This window comes from Phalaenopsis equestris, unplaced genomic scaffold (assembly GCF_001263595.1).
Source record: "Phalaenopsis equestris unplaced genomic scaffold, ASM126359v1 Scaffold000513, whole genome shotgun sequence".
Classification (NCBI taxonomy): domain Eukaryota; kingdom Viridiplantae; phylum Streptophyta; class Magnoliopsida; order Asparagales; family Orchidaceae; genus Phalaenopsis; species Phalaenopsis equestris.
In genome coordinates, this window is record NW_018164953.1 from 2,216,563 (window position 1) to 2,242,564 (window position 26,002).

The 26,002-nt window shown below is 35.5% G+C and overlaps 1 protein-coding gene across 3 annotated transcripts in view; it reads left to right on the forward strand.

Annotated features, from left to right (window-relative positions):
• LOC110028515 (probable fructokinase-6, chloroplastic) overlaps positions 1-26,002 on the forward strand; it is a 52,456-nt gene that overhangs the window by 8,980 nt on the left and 17,474 nt on the right. For 2 of the 3 annotated variants that reach the window (XM_020730402.1, XM_020730403.1), the window contains exons 2-5: positions 16,115-16,329; positions 17,240-17,452; positions 17,566-17,763; positions 17,837-17,974. In XM_020730402.1, coding sequence (XP_020586061.1) covers positions 16,115-16,329; positions 17,240-17,452; positions 17,566-17,763; positions 17,837-17,974 — 764 coding nt within the window. Of the gene's footprint in view, positions 1-8,520; positions 8,529-16,114; positions 16,330-17,239; positions 17,453-17,565; positions 17,764-17,836; positions 17,975-26,002 lie in introns of those variants that run through there. The other variant, XM_020730404.1, reaches the window with a different exon arrangement.

Here is a 26,002-nt window from a genome sequence, read left to right on the forward strand (position 1 = left end):
ACGCCAAAACCAAGCCTCTAAACCGATGAATCACCTGCATATCTAAATATTCCAGGCATGAAACAATTCCAACAGATATTTGAACAGGGGAATATTTGAACAGGGGTGATACCGCATGAAACAATCTAAACCGAACCCCACATATGTATAAGAAGTAAAACAAGCTCTCTAGCATTCATTTTAAGTAAGAACCAGTCATAAGATGCCAAAGCCAAAACCCCAACATGCTTGAAAGAGGAGCTAAAATTATTTCAAGACCATATTTCAAGCTTCCTATTCACAATAATAGAACTATGCCACTGTTTCATCTCAAGCAAGTAAAGAGAAGGAGAACATTTATGCCATGCTATACTCCCACCATTCTAAGCAAGTAATCAAATCGAACTCCTAAAACATGCTCATACTTCTATCCTTCACCTTCTATCCTTCACATGCTCACATGCTTCTAGAGTGAATGCTTGAAAGAAAAAAAAAATAAATAAATAAAGAGAACTAGCATGCTGTACTATCCACCAAAACCATGCGAAGATCGAAAGGCAACGAGACACTGAGAAGAAAGAGGGGAAATGAGAGTACCTCTAGAATGCCAAAGTAAAACCCTGCAACACAAGAGTTCACCCCAAAGAAGTGCTCTCACAGAAATTCCCTCTCCAATCTTTTCACAGCCGAAAATTTCCCACTCTCTTTTTTTTTTTGCAAACTTTTTTTTAACAACCTCAAAAATTTCAAAAGGAACTGTCTATATAGGCAGAAAATAGAGGAGAAGAGAAAGAAGACCACCCCCAACAGTCCACGACACTCGAATCGGGCCAAATAAGAAAATGACACTCTCCCTGCTCACAGAAGGCGAAACCACCAAAGTCTTTCGGACCAAACGGCGAGAGTAGTGGCAGCGAGGGAAGCATTGGGAAGAAGAGAACATTTTCCATTCAAGTGTACCAGGGAGCAAACCTCCCAGAGTCAAACTACCAAGAAAAGGAAAACCACAGCTCAGAGAGACTGACACGACTTCGGGAAGGAAGGCCGCGGGCAGGGAGCGTGTCAGGCAAGGACGAACGAGGTCAACTAAACAACTAAGTTAATTAAACTAATTGATAAACTTTCAAAAGTAAACTTACGAGAACTAAACAGACTTTTTGTGACGAAGAGTTCAAATTTAAGAAAGCATCCATCCCCTTTACAATGAGTATATTAATTGTGAAAATTTTAATATAACTTAATATATATATATATATATACATATATATATATAAATATATATATATATATATATTAAATCACATTCGATTTACTCGCGCGCGGCAACGTAACAAAATGAGTATCTTCCCTAGGCAAAATCGACGCTCCGGACGTGCCGGTGTAGCCCGTTTTGTCATCCGGGGTCGCTCGGACGACGACGTCGACAATCAGGTCAAAAACGCGTCAAAACTCAAATTTCCCAAAATCTCGACCCGCGATCGATCGCTTCAAAGGGTTAACTCGAGCATTCGACAAGTAACAGTGCAAACGAAGCGAATTGAGGTGATCAGACGCCCCGACTTTCCGAATTGCGAAGTTTGTGCGCGCGGGAGTGCGAATTGTGCAAAAGGCCACTCTAAGGCTCAGGAAGGTCCTATAGGAATCCCTTTTGGGTTTCCTCATGTTGGTTTCATCTTTCTAAGTGTTAGAAGTCGATACCACACACGCAAAACTACAAAAAAGTATCGAGTAGGTTAAATTTCTAAAATGAGACGGGTCCCATTTCTAAGGTTCTAAGATAGTCGAAGGGAGGTCCCTAAGGCTAGATCCTAAACTCTAAGAGGAAGACTAGACCTCACTAAAAATGAGGTCAACAAACCTCTCCTTCATTTCTTCCCAATTGGAGACCGCTGGACGCCGCGTATGTCGTAACTGTTCTTCCACACTTCCCCACCATGCTCGCACATGCCCCTTCAATTTCATCCGGACGTACCGAACCCTCCCATCCTCTGAGACGGAAAACCAATCGAAATAATCCTCAATTGCTGTTAACCAATCCTCGAACGCGTTGGGATCCAGCTTCCCGTAAAAATCTGGCACATTAATCTTCATTCTCTTGGTGAGTTCGTCTAGAGGTTGATAATCTAGACTACGCTCGACTTGTCCTCGGCGGAAACTCCGCCAGTGGCGCTGGACTCGCGATTCACGGTTCTCCAGCTCCTGAGATTCATCATCGTCCTCTACGTCCTCCGCGTGTCCGTCGCTGTCGTCACTTTTTCTCCGACGAGCTGCTTCTTGTCCTTGTTGATTACTAAGGCCATACTCCGTTTGCGCATAGCGTTCCTCCATAACATCAAGCCGAGGAGTGAGTTGCTCTAAAGCGGTGGTGAGTTGGTGGATTTGGTGCTGTAGCTGGGGTGGATTTGGTGCTGTAGCTGGGGTTGATTTGTGTGATGATTGATGGGGTTTTGGTCATTTGGGTGCGAGTTGTTCGCCATGGCATATGAGCTACCACTGCGAGTTACAGGCATGAGATGAAGACTTCGTAGTGAGGGAACTTCGGTCGGCTCTGATACCAAACTGATGCCTAACCCCTAAGTTCAATATCTCGTTAGACTCAAGAGAGGGGTAAAGCAGAATCCCTCTACGCTGTTGGAAACTCACCAACGGAATTCAAGAGAAATCATGAATTAGTAGCAATAGTCACTGCCTCCATCTTTCTTCTTACTCCATTTAAACAATAGAAACATATTACAAACCTCCCATCACAACTGGGAAGGTAATAAATTATAAAATTACTTTTAGGAAAGCAAATAAACACATAACATAAAGGAAAACATAACCGAAAAAAAAAAACTTTAATTAACTTATAAAATGGGAGCCTTTAATTGAGCTTCTTAAAATGTCACTTTTAAAACTTCCTTTTGCCGAATTTGAATTTTGAATTTGAAATTAGGATTTATTGCCCTTCCTGATTTGTCTCGGTTTCCAAATCCTCCTCCATAATTTCCTCTGAATTTGCATTACTTTCTTTTCTTGCATATTTCGATATTGGAGCTTTCAGATTCTTAGTGTTGCTTATTTGACGTCTCTTTGCATTTATGATATGACATTAAACTGAGTTGAGTTACCGTGGTTAGTTTGTTTGCATTAGATACCATTGTATGCTCTCTATATCATTATTCTTACTTTCTTTAATTTTTTGAGTACTAAAAAGTTCAAATTGCTGATATTAGGATCAAGGATCTTGTCATGGTTGTTTTCATTGATAAAATCTTCTTATTTGATTATCTTGAACTCTTTCTAGATATAGTCTTTCACAACCATCTCCTTCGAGCTCAAGTATCTAATGATGTATCTCCTACCTCCGTTCTTCGTCTCCAAGCCTTGAATTCTTCAAATCTATCATGTCTTGTTATGGCTGGCCACATTTCATCAATGCAAGAAATCATCATCAGTCAGAATCTTTCAAATATCTCAAATTATGCAAGAAACTACCAATTCCGTCCACACATTTCTAAACCGTAACATACCTTAATTAGTGCTTGCTAGCATCAACAATTTAGTCGAAGGAACAAGTAGGCAAAGGGGAGGAGGAGAATTAGAAGTTCAAGCGAGCAGGGGGCTTAGGTTCACTATTACAAGAAGAGGGAGGGAGGAAGGGAGGACAACTATACCCACAATTTCTAGCGAATTTGAAGTAGCAAGGTGGCTTGTGAATTGAGCTGACAAGCCAAGCTCAAGCTAGCCTCGACTTGTTAGCTCGTGAGCCGGCTCGTTTAAAAAATAATTAATAAAAAAATACTTAAAACACATTTAAATTTAAATTTTTTTAAAATTCTTAAAAATGTTTAAAAATGTATATTTTATATTTAATATCAAATAGTTTCATATTATTTATCTCATAGTTCATTTGTCATTTAATTATAACATTAGCTTAAATTAATACTTTTTTTTCTCTTTCATGTTAAACAAGCCGACTCGTGAGCTGACACGAACTCGTAGAATTAAACTCGATTAAATTAATAAACCCAAGCACAAGCCTAGGGTGGCTTGAGCTTGACTCAACTCGTTTACACCCCTAGCAAGGGCTGAGGTTGAGGCAAACATTTAGTTGTGACAAAGTAAGTGCTACTTAGTACAATGAAACTGATTAAGGTAAAATGAAAATTAGAATTTTGATTTTAAATTTTATTTCTATCTATAATGTTAATTTTTAGAATATTAATAATTATCTCTAAGTTTATTTTGGAGTTTTTTTGAATCCAATGATTAAATTTAAATTATTTGTGGACATGATATTTCTAACTTAAGATTTAAAATTTCATTAAAAAATTAATTTGTTAAAAAGAGGATGATTAACATCTTTATATATTGAAAAAACTTTAGGGCAAATATATTAAAGAGGAAAAGATACAGATAGGTTGTATGAGTGAGCCTAAAAGAAGACACTCAACCCACACGATACAACACACACAAAATCCCAAAAAAGAAAAGATACATATAAGATAAAAAAAAACAAAAACCATCAATGCACGCAAAAAGCTGGGGACGACTCAGTTTAGTCCGGCCTCTGCCTCGAGTTCTCGGAAGGGAGCCGACTGACAAATTGGTGAGGTGTGTATCATTACCCGAAGTAACTAAAGTATCTTCCATCAAATTCCTGAGCTCAAGTAGGTCTCCATTCATTTTTCTTCCTTCTGGATGTGTAAACTTGTCATTCCTCATTCGAGGATTGACTTATCTGATCAGTGGATTTGTCCAAAGGTGACCGAACATGTGTAGACTATTGCACATCATGAACCCCATATGCCTGAGTAACATTAACATCTTGCTCGACTTGATGAGGCGGTAGAGAAGTAATAATATTGTCATCCATAACATCAGTGATAGGTTCTAGGGCAGGTGAAGTCTGAAATGTCTCCCTTGCCCCCATGAAAAGAGGCTCCAAAGATGAGGAAACTATGACATTGTATGGAGATTGAATGATTGACATATTGCCTCTGAGGATAGTGATATCTTCAGGGGTATTCTTTTGTTGATCAATTATGTCAATAACTTGGAGCATATTAGATGGAGGGGGAATCACTATCTTTGGCAGAATACTTTGCTTATTTGATCTGAGGTGGGGGTGTAGCTGATGACATTGAGAACTAGAGTGACAAAACATACGACAGTTTGAACAATACGAAAAGAAATATTCAATCACAATCTTTTGCCAATATCCATGGTGTTGTGTGCCTAACCAAATTTTCTCAGAAGTGATAGAAGTGATGTCCATTTCAACTTTTTTTATCCAATTCTTAAAGCTCTGGATCATTATTGTTTTAATCTAAATATTACCTAAGTTCAGCATTGAGTACGCTCGTGCAAAATCAACATGTAAATTATGTTTGTGCTTACATCTTTGTTATGATTATATATATAATATATTAAGCTTAGAAATTCATTTGCAATAGCTATCATCATTAGATAATTCTATGCATGTTTTTAACGTCACCATTTGATGGTGCATTAAATGCATATGTATGTTGAGCGGTCAAATTCTACTCAGAGTATTCATATTTTCCTGTATATCGCAAGTGTGGTTGCCCTGGTCATTACTATGCTGATAGGCATATATTTTGAATGTTTTAGCTCTGAACTAATATTGATACATGTCAAAAGAGTCACGACCATAGAATGATTATTTTGCATCTCAACATTGTATGAAAATCTAGCATACAACTAAGTAAAGAAAAGTAGGTAGAAGGAGACATCTCAATTTTTACGAAACAATCCCAAAAAGGGGAGCAAATCGTGGGGTCTGACTCAGTTGAAATAATATCTTTTATAATGGTGAATAAGCATGCCCACTCTTCTCTTGATTTAGAGAAGATGGAATTACAGAGTTAAAGTACAATGATATTTTAGGAGTAATAGTTGTAATGGGCTGCAGAGGCCATAATCGATTATTATGAAGTCAGTAGTCCGTCGTGAATGTTGTAAACGGTGGCTCTATCGTATCTTATCATAGAGAATACATTTAAAATACATGATAGTAGTTAGCCAAGTGGATAATATATAGTTGCTTTAGGAGCATCGGTTGGCCGAAGAGGCCGTAATAAGGAGCTGCAAGAGTTGTAAGCCATGTAAGTTGGCATGGTGAGCTGTAAAAACATTTGTAAGTCGTAGAGGCCGGAGTTGAGAACAGTATGAGCTGTGTACTATGTAGGTTGTACTTTGTCACATAGGTCATTACTGCTAGTTGTAATAACATATGTAGGCTTTGAATGCTAGGGTTGTGAGGTGCAAGAGTTGTGGACCACATAGTCCGTAAATGCGGGAGTTGGGAGTTATGTGAGCTAAGATAACATTCGTAGGTTGTAGAGGCCTGAGTTTGAGTTGCCCCAGCTATTATAAGCTCTGTGAGCCATAGAGACCAGAGTTGGAAGTTGCATGTGTATGTCGTAGTTGGTCACATAAGCCGTATTGGTATGTTGGAAAGAGAAAGTCACTGTATCATCAGTACGACGGTTGTAAGCAGTTATTACAGTGTGCACTGTTACACCATTTTCGGGAGTTATTGTTACACCGTATGTAGGGAGCATTGTTCCGTCGTAAGCAGAATGCATGTTGCAATGTATATGGGGTGCATTGTTACACTAAATTTGGCATGAGTCGTTACTCCACATGGTACTTTGGGATTCTACAACACATGTTATGATTTTGTGAGGGGTTTCACTGCAAGTAGAAAAGGCTTTAGATTTTGATATTTTCGGTTGACAAAGTGATCTCACCTAAAAATAAATGGACAACTGATATATCTCAAGCAAATCTCCATATTTTGGCACAAACCTTAAGACATGACATAAATCTCGATACAGGTTTTTGAGCAAGAAATATTTAAACCTCGATAAAAAACTCATCCAGAACTCAAATTTCAGCAAACTTATAGTCAAATTGATCAGCTCGACAAGAAGAACTCATTGTTACCAAAATTAGTTCAATCTGAGTCAAATAAAGCTCAAATCAAGTATTATAGAAGGTTAAAAAAATGTCAAATCTAGCAAGCCTATAGTCGAATCGAGCGTCTCGACATGTCGAATTCAACGAGCCCAAGATTGCTTATTCAAACATCGTTAAGACACTCAAATATCCATTAAACGCCGTCTGATTGAAGGAAGCTCTCTGGATCGTCCAACCAAAGTCATTCATATTCATGTATTAATTGCACCCACAACACTAGAACTAAAGCCAACCCTCTCATGAGGGGAGGCGAGAGACTTGAGAGAGAACTTAAAGATTTGAGAACGAGCTGAAGTGCGACACCGCCCTTGTTAATGTAGATCTCCTTTGGCCACCTTTGACCACCGCCGACTATCGCCGATCGTCGCAAACACCCGCCGACCTCCATCGATCACCGCCAATTGCTGTCGACCGCTGTCGATTGCCTTTGCCAACCACTAATTGGCGTCAAGCACTACTGTTGCCGTCAACAACCATCGATCGTCTTCGACTGCTGACCACCGTCAATCACCACCAATCACCATTGACCACCACCAATCGGAAGCTGTCAATCGAAGTTGTAACTTGAAAAACATAGCAACTATTTCCCGTCTGTGGGATAAGGGGTCTCTAATCATCAACATATAGTGGATTCTTACATCTGGACCAGACACCGTGTTTTTTTCTCTTTACGAGTTTCCACGTAAAAAACTTTTGTTGTCATTACTGATTATTTTCTTTTAGCTGAGTGTGTGATAAATTCTCGTGCAATGTTAAGACTATAATCAATTATTCTATCGCCATAAATTTTTTAGCACGCATCAACTTTATATCTCTTATAATGCATTCCATTAACTGTATATGTCTCTCTTATTTTTCTATTTAGGAAAATATTCTCCAAAAATGAATTTTTAAATAAAATCACCCAAAATAAATATGGAAGAGGAGGAGATATGGAAGCTTACTTCTAATTTTGTTTGAGATTAATGTTTGAATAAGGCTTTGTAGCCTCATACATGCTATAAAATATAGAGCCTCCTCGCTCTTCAATCCACTTTGTCACCAATGATATCAAAATCATCCTGAGTGAGATTAAGGACTAGCTTGAGACGAACTCTTGTTAATGGGCAAGATGATCAAGGTAGGCAAGGTCATCAGGGATTGTACGAGGCATTCGATCATAATAATGTATTTTTTTTATTAGAACCCAAAAAATAAAGCATAATCAATCCTTTGAGTGTATCATTTTTTTTAGTTGGTACGAAAGATGAAACCTTTGAGCCAAAAGACTAGGAGGAATATGTCAAGCCTTGAATTGAACAATTTACCATAGTTGTTTAGGAGGTGAATGATGTTTGGGGTAAAAGAGGTGAAAGAGTAAATCAAACTCCAAGCATAAAGCCTAGTAGATGTGTTAGTTGCGAGATTTGATGTAACATTGACACATTTTTGAAAGATTTATTTCCTTGGTTAGAGGGTATTTTTTGTCCTTTTTTAATCTTGGGTAGTTAATATAAATCCGACATGGCATCTGCCCTCTATTGTTAGCTCATGCTTTCCTCTCCCAGATGGAAGAAGCCGAGGTTGGGAGCTCCGGTTCCTTTTTCTTATTTTGCTTATTACAGTCCATGCAATTTCTTAACTTTCAATTAAATTGGTGAGCTTGCTCGGGAATGCGTAGTTATCCAGTTGCCGAAAAAGACAATAACATGCGTTGATTTTGCTATTGCGGGCCAAAATTATCTAACTGAGATCTAAGAAATGTCAAAATTTTAAAAATATTTAGAAAATGTTCTTAGTTTTTAACTTCAACACTTTATGAATGATATATTTCAGACCACGGAGTCAAATCTTTGATCAAACAAACAAGAATTTAAATATTTAATAAAAAATATATGAATAAAAATATTTCCGTTTGATGGGCTACTTGGTAGGTTTTCCTATTTCTCATTAATAGGGTTTCCTTTACTATGTTCAATTAGGAAGGGTGCCACTTTCTTTTCTTGCATATTTCAATATTGGAGCTTTCAGGTTCTCTCTTTGCATTTATGATGTGACATTAAACTGAGTTGAGTTACCGGGGTTAGTTTATTTGCATTGGATACCATTGTATGCTCCCTATATCAATATTCTTTCCTTCTTTAGTTTTTTGAGTATTAAACAATTAAAATTGCTAATATTAGAATCAAGGATCCTGTTATGGTTATTTTCATTGAGAAAATCTTCTTATTTGATTATCTCGAACTCTTTCTAGATATATTCTTTCACAACCGTCTCCTTCGAGCTCAAGTATCTCATTGCATTATTCAAATCTATCATTTCTTGTTATGGCTGGTCACATTTCATCACTGCAATAAATCATCATCAGTCAGAATCTTTCAAATATCACAAATTATGCAAGAAACTACCAATTGCATCCACACATTTCTGAATTGTAACACACCATAAATAATACTAGCTAGCATCAACAATGTAGTCGAAGGAAAAAGGAGGCAAAGGGGAGGAGGAGAATTAGAAGTTGAAGCGAGCAGGGGGGGTTAGGCTCACTATTATAAGAGGAGAGAGGGAGGGCAACTATACCCACAATTTCTAGCGAATTTGAAGTAGCAATGTGGCTTGTAAACTGAGCTGGATGAGCTGACAAGCCAAGGTCACGCTAGCCTCGGCTTGTTAACTCGCGAGACGCCTTGTTTAAAAAGTAATTAAGAAAAAAATACTTAAAATACATTTAAATTTAAATATTTTTTAAATTATTAAAAATGGATATTTTATATTCAATATCAAATAGTTTCCTATTATTTATCTCATAGTTCATTTGTCATTTAATTATAATATTAGCTTAAATTAATACTTTTTTTTCTCTTTCATCTTAATCAAGCTGACTCGTGAGCTTACTCGAACTCGTAGAATTAAACTTGATTAAATTAATCAAACCCAAGCACAAACCGAAGGTGGCTCGAGCTCGACTCAACTCGTTTACACCCATAACGAGGGCTGAGATTGAGGCAAACATTTAGTCGTGACAAAATAAGTTTTAGTTAGTACAATGAGACTGATTAAGGTAAAATGAAAATTAGAAATTTTATTTTAAAATTTATTTCTATTTATAATGTTAATTTTTAGAATTTAAAAAATTATCTCTAAGTTTATTTTGGAGTTTTTTGAATCCAATAATTAAATTTAAATTATTTGTGGACATGATATTTCTAACTTAAGATTTAAAATTTCATTAAAAATTTAATTTGTTAAAAAGAGGGTGATTAGTGTCTTAATATATATATATATATATATATATATAAAAAATATGAGCACATTTATAAAAAAGAGAAGAATATATTAGTAGCTATATTTAGATTGTGTAAAATTATGTGTTAAAAGAAGATGAAATTTAATTTAAAAATATTAAGTTTGCAAAAAAAACATTCAATAAAGATAAGAAAAGAAAGTTTATCTAGTAAATAATTGACAAAAAATGCAAATAAATTTGATTGAATTTGGGTAGAAATAAATATTCATACTTTAAATAAAAAAAAAGAGGAATAAAACAAAAAAGTGAATATTAATTTGAAAAAATTAATAATCTAATTATTAGTGCCTAATTAAATGATAAACATTATTTAAAAACTAATTAACAAGCTTAAAACTAGGTGCTCATTCAAAAGAAGTGGAAGTGAAAGGAAAAAGTCAGTTATCGAGAGTTCATGTGAGTACTCTTACTTTTAAATTATATTAGTATTTTATTTTTATAAATTAATTACATAGGTTGCGACTGATATTTGTTAAAATTAATCACACGATTTTATTTTGATTATTTGCTTTTTTATATATTGGTCATCTTGTTATGAAAACTATAAGTTTTTCAATAGGATTAGCTGTTATTATAAGATGTATATTATATATTGAACTGAATAATATAAAAATATGAATGATATGAATTATATTGAATGCTTGTATGTATATGATTGAGTGATGAAATTCACTCTTTTATAATACTAATTAGGGACACTAAGGTATATGTGCACGTAAATTGAAAAATGATATTGATATTGACATACTTTCATTGGTACAATTTAGCGGTGTTTTTTTTATGGATGAAAAATGATATAAATAAGATAAAAAAATTGTATGATAGAATGTTATGAATTTTCTTAAATGATCATAATTATGCAGTAAACTATCATTTATTTTTATATTGATTTATTCTGTTTGATTAACATGTATATTATTTTCGGAAGTTACTATAGTTTAGAAATATAAGTATTAATATAATTGAACAATTTCAAGTTTAATCTTTGATTAGAGAATTAGTAACATAGGGAAAAATGCTTATAAAAGACAGTCAATTTGAAGGAAGATAATTTAATTTTTAGTTATTTTAATTAGTTTTCAATCATTAGTGGTTTTTCAATTTATTTGCATGATTATTTGTATTAGTTAGTGATATAAATTCAATTTTATCCTGTCTTTCAATTCACTCTGATAATTTCATGTCCCCTAGGTCGGGCCATGACATCAACACCCTCTGCATATTTGACATTAAAAAAACAACAATTTTCCACTACTCTTTTTCTCTATACTGTTGTTGAACATACCCCCAACAAATTGAAAATCTCACTCATTGCAAGATCTATCTCTCTGTGTTACTTTTGCTTCTTTTGTGTCATATCCATGCCAAGCGCTTTGCATAATATCTAGTTAACTTTTTTTTTATTTGTAGACTCACTATCATTTTTTCTGCTCCTTCAACATTCAAATGAAATGGTTCTTTGGTTAAACTGGGTTTGCTATCATCATATTTTATTCATCTGCAATATACTTTCTAAGTGAAAATAATATGAAAACATTATGCAATCCCTGCATTTGAGCTGCTAGAGCCTATCTGTAAGCCACATTTTCAATCCTTTCTATAATCTCATATGGACCTACATATCTATGGCTTAATTTTCCTTTCTCAAAATATTGCACACCCTTCAATGGACTGAATTTGATAAAGACAAACTCTCAAACTTCAAACTCCTTTGGTCCATGTTTAGCATCATATTTCTTTTGTTTATTCTTCACTGTCATTAGACTATCTCTAATTAGTCTAATCTGTTTAGCAACATCATTGACTAACATAGCTCCAATGACTTTTCTTTCAACTGCTTCAGCCCATCATATTGGTTTTTTACACTTTCTTCCATACAAAACTTCATATGAAATAAAAGTTTGAATAGTCCTTCTTGAAATAGAAGTTTGAATAGTCCTTCTTGACTGACCATCCGTATGATGCTCAAAGCTTCCTTAATCTTCTTCCACAATTTAAAAGTAAATTTGTCTTTTCTGTTGGACAATAGATTTTGACACTCCATGCAATCTAACAATTTGATCCATATATAATATAGCTAAACTCTCAATTGGATCTGTCTATCTAATGGGAAAAAAATGGACAGACTTGGTCAATCTGTCAACAATTAACCATAAAACATCCCGACGATGTCGCGATCTAGGCAATCCAATTACAAAGTTAATACTAATCTCCTTCCATTTCTACCATGAAATCAATAAAGGCTGTAATAGAACTCTATGATGCTGATCTTTTACCTTGATTATCATGTAGGACACTTATTCATAAATTATATTATAGTCATCTTTAGTCCTGATCACCAAAATATGTTCTCGACTTCTTGATACATTTTATTACTCCGTGGGTGAATAATATGGTCAGGTAAATGTGCCACCTCTAGAATTTCCCTCCTCAGATTATCAATATTTGGAACATAAATCATGTCTTTTTATCTCAACATTCCATCTATGCCTAACATACATTTCTCCAAATTTTCAGCCTTGACATAATCCAATATCTTCGGAGTAGTGATATCCGTAGTTAGTGAATCTTTGATTCTACCCTTCAAAATGGATTGTATAGACAACTGATTCAATTGAATCATACTGTCATCACCCTAAAAAATCAAAGGTAGCTTCAGTCTTTCAAAATCCTCTCGTAATTGCTCATGTTGAGTGAATAAAATATTCAAATTACCTAAAACCTTTCTATCCAACGCATCTGCCACTATATTTGCCTTTTCCAAATAATACTGAATTTTCAAATCATAATCTTTAATAAACTCCAACCATCTTCTTTGTCTCATATTCACTTATTTTTGAGTGAATATATACATTAAATATAGATGATCTATTAATATTCATATTTAACTCCATACAAATAATGACTCCATATTTTAAGTGCGAACACAACTGTTGCTAGCTCTGAATCTTATGTGAAATAATTCTTTTCACGATTCTTCAATTGCCTTGAAACATAATCAATGACTCTTCCATGTTGTACAAGTATACAATCCAAATCTTTTAATGAGGTGTCGCTAAAGTCCTAAAACCCATCTAAACTTGAAGGAATAATCAATAAACTAGTCTTCGGTTTCTGGAAAGCCTCCCTCACAATGGTCCGACCCTTCAAACTTCACTGCTTTCTGAGTTAATATGGATAATGACATAGCAATCTGTAAAACCCCTCTACAAATCTCATATAAAAATCAACTAGACCTAGAAAACTCATAATCTCAGTAATAGTAGTAAGCCTTGGCCAATCTGCAATCCCTTAATCTTACTGATTCATAGATATGTCATCTCCGTTAATAATATACCCAAGAAAAGCCACACTTTTAAGCTCAGCTTGTTCTTCTTAAAAACCTGCAGAACAATATGCAAATGATTTGTATGGTTGGTTTCATCTCTTGAATACACCAGGATATCATCTATGAATACAATCACAATTATAAAAAAAAATTGTCAGAAAACCTTATTCATTAGATCCATAAAAATTATTTGAGCATTAGTCAACCCAAACATTCTTCACAAATTCATAGTGCTCATATCTGCTCCGAAAGCTGTATTCACTATATCTTCCTCTTTATCCTAGTTGGTGATAGCCTAACTTTAAATCAATCTTTGAAAATATAGAAACCTTGGATCAGACAAGTTATCAATCCTTAGCAATAGATACTTATTGTTCTTCATATTGAGCTTATTCAATTCTATGCGGTGAATGCACATGCTGAAGCTCCCATCCTTCTTCACAAATAACACAGGAGCTCCCATGGTGAGGTGCTAGGCCCGACGAACACTTTATCTAGTAACACCTGCAATTGACTTTTCCAACTTCTACAACTCCTTATCGACCATTCTATAAGGTGCCTTGGATACTGACTCAAAACCTGGTAGTAGCTTAATAGTGATATCAATCTCGCTCATAGGAGGTAACCATAGTAAATCATCAAGAAAAACTTCTGGATATTCCCTTACGAATGAATATCACCCAAAGATTTTAACACTATCATTGTCGTGTCCTAAGACCCGGATGCGAAAAGTGGAGAGTTGTTTTAGGTACTCGACAATCAATATAAAATTGATGTAGCCCGAGAGTTTACAATTACTTCGTCACCTTCAAGGCTTCAATGGGTGGGCAGAAGCTTTGATAAATGAGACGAAGCTTCCCAACCTCTAGAGACTAATGCGGGCGTCCAACACCCACACACAACAAATTGCCATGTCCCCTTCCCCTGGACCGGTTCGGTCCAGGCAGAGGAGGGACTGGTCGATCCTTCTAGGCGGGAACTTCCCTCCTCCTATGTGGAGCGGGGTCCACTCCTATTTACCCTAGGTCTATATTGGTCGCTATTATGGCGTTTTAAGGTAGTGCCTTGTATATTTTCTATCAGGACAACCTTCTACGTCTCCAGTTCTCCCTTCTAGGGCTGTATTCGAGGGTGATTGGTGCTCCGGCTATGTCTTGTTCCAAGGTGGTGACTATCCTCAATTTTCCCTTCCACCGCATTCTTCCCTCTGCCGCCGCCGTCGCCATACCCACTGCAGCCGTCCGGAAACAGTCCTTGGTTTTTTTTCTGGAGTTCCACTTTGTTGACTCCTTCCAGATCTCTCCCCTTTTGCCTCTAGCCGCCGGACAGCTCTCCTTGCTGTCTTCTTGCAGCCGCAATTTCTTCACCTTGCCCTCCAGCAGCTGCTGGATTGCTCTCCTTGCTGCCTTCATGCAGCTGCACCTCGTCTACCTTGCCCTTCAGTCGCTGGACAGCTCTTCTTGCCGTCTTCCTGCAGCCCCAACCTTTCTACCAGCAAATCTCCTAGCCGCAAGCCACCCCTGCACTTTTGTTGCCCTTCCCCTGTCATCCCCAACCGCAAGCCCTCTGCCTCCCTCCCTTTTTCCCTACCAGCTGGCCAACCACAGTTACTAACCCTCCACCTGCAGCCAACCACACTCTCTTGCCCTTCCTTTGCTGTCCAACCACAAACTTCCGCCTTCGTTCCTATAATCAACTGCCACCCTTCCACTCCACCTAACCGCCACCAACTCTTTGAAATACAAACTTAGTTGCAGTTGTGTTGAGTCTGTTGCTATTTTTATTTTCATTTTTGCAATTATATTTTCCTATTTTGAATTCAACAAGAATATTTGATTTTTTTATCATGGTTTGGGTTAACTCTACTATCACTTATGTGTTAAGTAGACCTAAGGTTCAATGGGCCTTTTAGAGACCTATGGTTTGCTAAGGTTAGCTTATGATGAGCAAGGCCAAACTTGGGTTAAGGAATTGACACCCCTATAAGGAGTTTTGATCAGCGGATTAGGCTTGCTCTAACCTAGTACTAGAATAGGTTTAGGCCAAAGGCTTGCTCATGCCTCAAGGGATTAGGCTTGCTCTAACCTAGTACTAGAATAGGGTTAGGCCTAAGGCTTGCTTATGCTTCTAAGGTGATTGAAGTCGAGCGTTAGGATAGCTTAGGACACACATGGGACCCATGGTAAGCTCACTTGGGAATTTGGACTAGTCTAACCATATGCTCTGGCAGGTAGGTCTAGAGGTTGACTTCCCCTAGCAAGTAGGTTGTAATTAAGGAAATTATGTGCAAAGGGGAAAAAACAAAAATTGGACGAAGAATTAAAAAAGAGTTCCAACTTTTTTTTTTTTGGTTATAGTAGAGGGTTATAGTAGAGGTCTAGCATTTAGACGGAGTTAATATCACTTAAATGTTTTATCTGTCATCCAGGTTTAATTTGTAATTTATCTGCTTGATTTTATTGATCCGTTCTTTTCATTATTAAATGTATCGTGTTGACACTGACCCGATCTGAACTATAATCCTATGGCTACAGATTGTATAAAAGCACTTTCAGCTGATAATGACCTTCCGTTGGATAATTCATCTCTCGTTGTTTGCTTTGGAGAAATGCTGATCGATTTTGTGCCAACCACAAGCGGACTATCATTGTCTGAGGCTTCGGCATTCAAGAAAGCACCTGGAGGTGCTCCTGCTAACGTTGCTGTGGGCATAGCTCGACTTGGCGGTCAATCTGCTTTTATTGGGAAGGTAGACTGGGAACATTCCCTATTTAACACTTGTTATTTTAGGAATGATGAATTCCATTCTTAGCATAAAGACAAGTTTTTGTTATTTTATAAGCTTCTGATTCCAAGCAACCAACTCATTTCCTGATTGAATCCTCTAGCTTACTGTAGATGATTTTTAATGTGTTGTGTTCAGGTACAGACTAGTTCTTGGAAGTGTACTTTATGCATTAACTAAATAATAATTCTGCTACTTCCAAGGTTGGATTAGTGCATACCAAACTTCATACCATTTTCATTTTTTAGGAGCATGCTGTAGTCATATTTATTTTCAGAAATTTTTTTTTTTTGCTTTTTATGTCTTTGAACTTCCATTTAATTTTGTTCATCAATATAGGTAATTTGTAGAATTGATTGCCAAGAGGATAAAAGTGCATGCACATTTTTCTGACTGAATGCATGCTTTATGGCACATTTGTTAGGGGAGAGGAACAGTAGGGTCGAGTTGAACAATACGCTAATTGATAGGCACCCATCAATTCAAAAACTTAAAGTTTAAAGTTTTTGAATTGTAGAAATACATTGCCTAGGAAATTTTCGCAAGCTTATTTATGATTAACATTTATCCTTAAAATTTGTGAAATATTTTCTATTGGCATTATCATTCCTTTTAGCGGGGCCATTATTTGAGTCTGTGTCCTAATGAGATTTACATGGGATCATAAAGCTCCTGGGGCCTGAATTCAGGTCATTCCCTTCTAGTGAAGATCATATAAATAGCCAACTGGAGCTTCTAAACTGGATCCTGAGAAAATGTACCCTACCTCATAAGATAAAACCAATTAGTCTAAGTGATAATGCTTCTATTGTATCGTTTATTTTATATCATTTTGTATTTTTCTGCTTTTTTGAGTTGTTCAGTAAAAACACAGGTTGGTGAAGATGAATTTGGATATATGCTAGCTGATATTTTGAAGAAAAACAACGTGAACAGTGAGGGATTGCGCTTCGATCCTGGTGCTAGAACGGCCTTGGCATTTGTCACATTGCGAAGTGATGGAGAACGAGAATTCATGTTTTATCGCAATCCAAGTGCTGACATGCTTCTAGAAGAAGGAGAGATTGACTTTGATATTATTAGAAAGGTGTGTTGGAAAAGAATGTAATTATAAACATGTTCATATTTCCAAATGTAGTTCCATCTTCAATGTTCATGATTTTATAATTTTCATATTTATCATATTTTAATTATACTTAGGCAAAAATCTTCCACTATGGATCTATAAGTCTTATCACAGAACCATGCAAGTCTGCTCATGTCGCAGCAGCTAAAACTGCTAAGGATGCTGGGGTGCTTCTTTCCTATGATCCTAACTTGAGACTACCATTATGGCCTTCTGCAGAGAGTGCTAGAGAGGGAATTCTTAGCATATGGGATACTGCTGATATCATAAAAGTACACTTCTTCACTGTTCTTTAGTCTAAATTATAAATTCTTCTTACTGAATCCGATTAAATTCATGAAACAGGTAAGTGAAGAGGAAATATCTTTCTTGACAAGAGGAGAAAATCCTTATGATGATGGTGTCGTTCGTAAACTATTCCATCCTAATCTGAAACTTATGCTCGTCACTGAAGGTCCAAATGGCTGCAGATATTATTCGAAGGTGTAAATTTTGTTCCTTTGATATATGTGGAGATGCTTATTTTGATGATTTGTAATGCATGTTTTTAAGCGCACAGGGACGCAACTATTGACCCGTAAAATAAAATAAAAAAAAAGAAAGAAGAAAAGAAGAAAGGAATAATTAATTAAACTAAGTTATTCACCGTTCCTACTCTTTTTCGTCCGGCGCTTTATTCAAATAATGTATAACCGTTCCTTGTTAAGAAATAGGGAGAAGCTTTTGGAGAGTTTGGAGGTCGGTAAAAATAGAATCAAAGCACTGCTCCGCTTGTCTCCTTTCCCGCTCTAGTTGAAGCACATGTTCTACTTAATCCTCTCGGTCGCGGTAAATAGCACGATGGATCTCTCCTCAAGCCTCGTCTTCTTATGTTTGAAGAGGGCTAGCTGCAATAGAGTCGTTGTTAGGGCGTGGTAGATGAGACCTTTGAAACTCCAAATTCGAATTGCAGACCTAAGCCTCTTCTTCATATGCTTCCTATTCGCAGGGACTCACAAAGGATGCATGAAACGGTCACTTGCGACCTCTCCTCCAACTGATTTTCCTTCTTTTGCTCTGGTCACAATCCAACAAAAAAATAATGGCGTATCACAACCTATAGATACACCCAAAACTTCTTAGCTAGGGCTACCGGGAAAATAACGATGGGATCATGACGCATAAAGACCATCAAAACTCTTTTCTTCTTATATTGGACATTGAAGCTGATGCGCTGCTCCACACTCTTGATTAAAGCTTTCTTGTGATTCCTGGGTGCTCGTGTGACACAACAAACTAAGAAGAATTTTTACTTGTTTGAGCTTGAAATCACGACAATGATTTAGGCCTGCTCTCTCTCAATCACATTTCTTTTTCTTTGCCTTAGACTGAGCCACTCCTATTTTACAATTTGCGAATCATGCAGATCTTGTTTTGTTGCTTCCATTTCATATTCACGCGAATTTGTTTGCTCTTTCATGCTTACAAGCTTTACTGCACAAAATAAAGCCAAATTTGCACCTCTCTTTGATTTACTCCTTTCCTCACATATATCTCAAGCCGAGAAACTCTTCCCTGATAGCCACAAAAAGAGTTGTATTATTTCTAAAAATATATTATGGACCAGTGGAAAGAAGGAAAGAATTATGTAGTAATTTATTAGCTTGCCGATCACATTTTCCTGTCATCACCTTCGCCTCACAAGTAAAAATATAAAGGCAAGAAAATTGGACTCATTATTTTTATGCATGTTAATTGAAGACCATGCGCATCCTATAGACCAGTGAATTAATCTTTCTTTTTCTTTTCACAATTTTCACAAAAAATTAACTCTAGTCTGTAAATCATGAAGTTTGTTCTTAAAAAGTAGGGACTGTATACCTTTCCCACTAATATGATCAAGCTTGTGGTACTAAAGACTTGCACACCGATATTTGTTCTAGTTACACAAATAGATTTCGACATCTCATTGATCAGGGAAGGGGTATCTTCAATATTGTCACGAGCCATCACCATTGTCTATCTGGTCACATTTTACGAATCACTTGTGAAAGTAGTCACATACCTTGACCTTGCAAACTCACTCAAAAAATTAAAATTCTCTTCAAATATAAAACATGTCTAACTTCACTAATCTTCCAAACTGATTCATTTGACAACCTTATATTAACATCACTATTTCCAACAATACAACACACCTTGTTATCTCTCAAATACACATTCCCTAGATCAATTTGAGAGTAGTTTTTGAACACCGCTTTGTTGGAGCATGTATAAAAAGTGGCACCTGAATTTACAATCCAAAATTCAGTATTATCTAGGAATAAAACAAGGGAGTCAACTTGGATGTCATCTATGGAGACATTTATAGAGAGCTTCATATATGGACCTCCACCACCAATATTTGGAGCTTTGCAGTCTTGCTTGAACCGATTTTTTTTTCCCATAGTTCTATCATTCACCTCTACATTTTTCTCTCCATGACTTGGACTTTTCTCTCATGGACTTGAATCTTTCCCCACCATTGTTTCTACCTTGATTCTTTTATCTGTTTTCAATATTCAAAGATGAATTTGAAGTTTCACCGCTTCCCTTCTTGCAAACTTCTTCATGCATCATTAACCCAATTATGTCATCAAAGTTTAACTTTATATTACGTTACTCATCACAGTTACTAGTCTATCTCAACTTTCTCACAATGCTTTGACTTTGTCATCGAACTTGATGCTAACAAAACACAATTGATTAGTCATTGAAGTTATTCAAATGCTTAGCTACTGAACTACAATCTATCATCTTCATATTGAACAACCTCTTCATTAGAAAAAAATTATTTGAAGCTGAAGACTTCTCGTACATCATTATTACCATGAGGTCCACAATAGTTTTCTCATTTGCAATGTTAAAACCAACATATGAGGAAGGTGAGAGTCAGATCAAACCTAGGGTTGTTCATCAAATAATTCTCATTTTCTAGAGTCATTGATTCAGACTTCTTGATGATTCTTTCCAGGGACAAACACAATTTCTTTTGATACCTCAAATTTTTTGCATTTTCCAGAAAGAAAATTTGGATCCATGAACTTTTCTACCTTGTTGCTCAATTCGTCAGCTATTTCTCCCACTCAAACAAAAAAAATTCAGTAGATTTCGCTCTGATACCACTTGTGAGAAAACCACAGAAACCAATTCAAGAGATCTGAAGCAAACCTTAGAAGAGAAGCACGCAAAGTAATAAAACACAAAATGCAAGGAACACCAATATTTAACGTTGCTAAATCCGGGAATGGGAAAATACCATGGAGCTACACCACATCAAAAAAATTACTATAAGAACTGTAGAAATGTACGGACTACACCACATACAACTCTTTCTACTCCCATGGAACTCAAGAACACTCAAGGAAGCTCTTATCCCTATCGCATAAGAGATATCACAAAAGTCCACCTCGCTTGTTCTTCTGCACACACTATTCGTTATGTCGTACACATTGTCGCAACAAAAAAACATGAAATATAAATTTCTTAACTACAAAAATCAGTTATAGGTGCCTAGGCACTACTCCCTTGGTGTCGAGTTTCCAAGCGCTGTGCTTTCGACACTGAAAAGAAGCGTATGTTGGCGTGACAGCTCCCCTTCTGGGCACCAGGTTTCCGAGAGCTCTGATCCGGAGTTGTTCGTGGGCTCCTAGTCAGGTGATGGGGCATGCAACTAGGCGATGGAGTGCGCAGCCGGGCGCTGGGGCGCCCGACCAAATGCTGATGTGTTCTAAATTTTTTCACAATCTGGCTCCATACACAACATTCACATGCATCTCGATACGTCCTTTTTGGGAACAATTAAGATTGCCACAATACCTGTCACGACCCAGTTCGAAGCTTGGAATTAATTAAGGCCGGTATAGACAGTCGGACGGTGTGACTTAACATTTTGATTTTCATTTTCTATAACTAGTTATTAACAAAATTAAAGAGTCACTAATTAAATTAACTTAAGCAGTATATTTAACTTTACGTCGTTACTGGATGTCCGCATCTTTTATAAATATTTTCTTTTATATCGTTTATCTTTTAATAAATTAAATTAACCTAAAATGTTAATTTAAAAATAACATTAAGTTAAACAAGTCAGTGAATAATTATATTCCTAAACAAAAGCAATACAAGAAAAAAGAAAGCAAAATGCATGCAAGTTAAACTTTTAATAAAATAATATTAACATTTGAGATGCTATCAGTGATTCTTACTAGATCAATAATATATCAGTATCATTCTATATTTATACAACCGGTACATTAGCATCATCTAAAAATTATATCATTTAAGGTACTTCAACATCAATATTCTTTTTCATTTACGTGCATGATTACTTTAGTATTTTCCCATTAATGCCATCAATGGGTGAATTCATCATATTCAATTATGTGTATACAAGTATCCAATAAAAATATTATTTTTTAATAATAAGTATTTATTTCTCATTTGCATAACAGTCAATATACTTATAAATCATTCAATATCTATGATAATTTACATAATGTTGTGCACACATATTATTTCTACAATATGAATAAAAATTCATTAGAATTTAAAATCGTGAGTTTGCAGTAATTTCAATATAAGTAATGATAGTACTGATAAATATATTTGGTTTCGAAAAAAAAGTATTACCATGGAATAAGAATATTAGTACTCACTTCGATGTCGATCAAATTACTATTTGAATTTCCTTGATGTAAAATCTTCTAAAAATTGAAATATTAAAATAAGAATGATATTTATATTACTGAAATTTGATTTATTTCATATATAAAATTTTGGCCCGAGGAGTGGAGGAAGAATATTTTGGTCCCATTTTTAAGAATAGAGGGGATGCACAAGAGTGTACAAATTTTAGAGAAATTAAGTTGTTATGTCATACATTAAAATTATGAGAGAGACTAATTGAACATAGGTTAATAAGTATAACAGAGATTTCTCATAATCAATTTAGATTTATGCTGGCCAGGTCTACTATGGAAGCTATACATTTATTGAGAGGTTTGATGGAGATGTTCAGAGATAATAAGGAAGATCTACATATGATTTTTATTGATTTAGAAAAAGCCTACGATAAAGTTTCAAGAGATATCTTTTGGAGAGTTCTTGAGAAAAAAGGTGTTGATATGACTTATATTCAAGTCATTAAAGATGTGTATACAAGAACTGTTATTTGTGCTCGAACAAAAGGAGGATTGATCAAATATTTTCTTATTTCTATTGGTTTACATCAGGGATCGGCTTTAAGCCCATATCTTTTTGCTTTAGTTATGGTTGGTCTTACTAGACACTTCAAGAGGATGTACCCTCGTGTATGCTTTTTGCTGATGATATCCTTCACTTGGGTAAGTCGAGAGAAAAATCTCAGAAAAACTTTATTTATGGAGGTCTACCTTGGAGTTTAAAGGCCTTCGTTTGAGTATAACTAAGATTGAATATATGGAATATAATTTTAGTAGTAGTAGCTCTAGGGACAAACAATGTAACTATGGGTGATCAAATTATTATATCTTGGGTCTATTGTTCAAAGTGCTAGTGATTTTGATGGGGATGTTAGCAGTAGAATTCAAGTTGATTGGTTGAAGTGGAGGAATGCTTCAGGCCTATTGTGTGATAGAAAAATACCGCTTAGACTAAAAGGAAAATTTTATAATATGATGGTGAGTATGATGGTGAGACCTGCGTGAGACCTGCAATGCTCTATGACGCTGAATGTTGGCCTTTATAAGAGAAGCATAAAAATAAGTTTAGTGTTGATGAGATGAGAATTATTAGGTGGATGAGTGATTTTACACTTAGAGACAAAATGTGAAATGAATATATTCGTGATAGGGTTGGTGTTGCTCCAGTGACAAACAAAATTAGAGAGTCGTCTTAGATAGTTTGGTCACATTAAACGTCGACCATCTGATGATTCGATTAGAATAACAGATGGTTTAAATTTTACTTATGTTAAGAAAAACAAAGGTAGACCTAGGAAGTCTTGGGCATATTATATAAAAAAATAATATTAATTTATTAGAATTAAATGAAAATATGACACTAAATAGGACGCAATGGAGAAAAAGATTCTTGTAGCTGACCCCACTTAGTGGGATAAAGTTTTTGTTGATGTTGTATACAATTTTAATAATTTATAGTATTTTAATTAGTTACCATTTGAGTATAAATATTTTTATTATTTTATTTTATATAATACTACTTAAATTTTCTATTTTCTATATATATATATATATATATATTACTATCAAACAATTATCCTAACTTTCTTATACATAGCTCGTTGAACCCTAATCCACGACACATTATGCTTTTCTCGCACGAGGCTACTCTTTTGATCGAACTTCAAATGCATGCGACTTCAGCTCCCGCACGAACGCATGAACTTCACTCGTCCCCTCTTTCTCCTCAATGCGATAGAGATGCCACTTCCTCCTTTGTGCACTACGTAGGAGAGCTCCTTCTCCACTGAGCTGAAATGCTCAACCTCTTCGACTCCTTTGGTCATGTGTTCACACTTTAGCACCGACACTTGGCGCCTCTGTCCCCCACTTCCTTCTCTCTGCTCGTCAGAAACATCATTGTCTGTAGATGTTGTCATCTCGGGCTATGGGAATGCTTTAATTTGCGCTTGTCGTCTCTCGCACTTGCCATTTGACTCACCCGGTAAGTTCCTGCCCCCTCATATGAGAATTTATAAGGCAAACTCACCTCCTTGGCTTCCCGTCCATTCCTTTCATTTTCCTGACTCACTTCCTCTTTTCTGTTCCACACCCCTCCACCCCCCGCGGGGGTAACTGAAATGGGACCATTACAATCTTTTCCATTTACAAAAATTCAATCCTCAAAATTAAATAAACAGAACACAAGTTAAATCTCATTAAGTAAATCAACATTAGCTATCCATAAACTTTCTATTATCAAACTCCCTTCTTTTAGATTTCAAGCGTATCACTATGCCTGAATGAATAGATTTATTAATTTAAGTTAACTTTAGTTTTTATTTTTTAATTATTAAATTTTTTATAATTACAATATTGACTCGTTCATCAAGATTTCATTAATTAATCATAAATCTTGTCTCTGATACCACGACTTGGCCCGGGACTTGGAATTAACTAAGGTGGGTACAGATGGTCGGACAGTGTGAATTAAAATTTTGATGCCCATTTTCTATAACTAGCTGTTAAAAAAATGAAAGAGATATTAATTAAATTAATTTAAAACAATATATTTAACTTTACTTCATTATCGGTTGTCCGCGAGACCGCGTCTTCTATAAACGCTTTCTCTTTTATCGTTCATTTTTTAATCAATTAAATTAATATGAAAAGTTAATTTAAAATTAACAATGAGCTAAACACGCCAATGAATATTCATATTCTTAAATTACAATAATACAAAGAAAAAAAAATGAATGTCAGTTAAACTTTTAATAACATAATATTAATATTTGAGATGCTATCAATGAATCTTACTATATTAATATCATACCAATATCATTTTATATCTTTACAATCATCACAGGAGTACCGTCTAAAAACTGTACCACTTAAGATACTTTAATGTGAATATTCTTTCCCATTTTCATGCACGTGCACCTTAGTGTTCTTCCATTAGTATCATCAAGGGGTGACTATCGTAATCAATCATGCATATACAAACATACAATTAAAATATCACTCTATAATAATAAATATTCATTCTCATTTACATAACAGTCAATATACTTATAAATCATTTAATATTTATGATAATTTAAAAAATGCTATGCACACATCATTCCTACAATATAAACAAAAATTCACTGGAATTCAAAATCCCTAATTTGTAGTAATTTCAATATAACTAATGATAGTACTAGTAAATGCATCTGGTCTAGAAGAAAAATATTACTATATAATAAGAACGTGAGTACTCACCTTGATTTTAATCATGTTGAAGGGTCTCTCCTGATAAAGACTGGAGTTGACAAGGTTGAGCGACAATTTGGCCATCATGAAGTGTATTTCTGTTGTAATATCATCCATAAGGACGACGTCACACCAAATTTGATCTCACTGTTTATCTCTAATTGAAAATTCCACCAAACAACTTTTATCGACACATCTCATTTCCCTTCTTCAATCAAGTAAGGGAGTAGAGGCTCAATTTTTTCATCATCTGCATAGATATCATATTTTCACAACTGCCTCCATCGACGATGAGGTTGCATATATTTTTTTTTACAATACAACGAACACAAGAGATGTTATGCCTGAGCCATTACTAATTCCTCTTAGGCTCATTCTGGGGAACTCTTCTAACCACAAACATCTCATAGTCCTACCTGGTACTCTCCCATATCCTCTAGGTCTTCACTCTGGGCCTTCACTCTGAGCCTGCTCCAATCACCTGGCTTAGTAAAAGAAATCACCTTCCTATTCGGACAGTTGGATGTGATATTCTTGTAGCCATAAAATTTGAAACATTTTTTGACTGGAAATGTTTTGG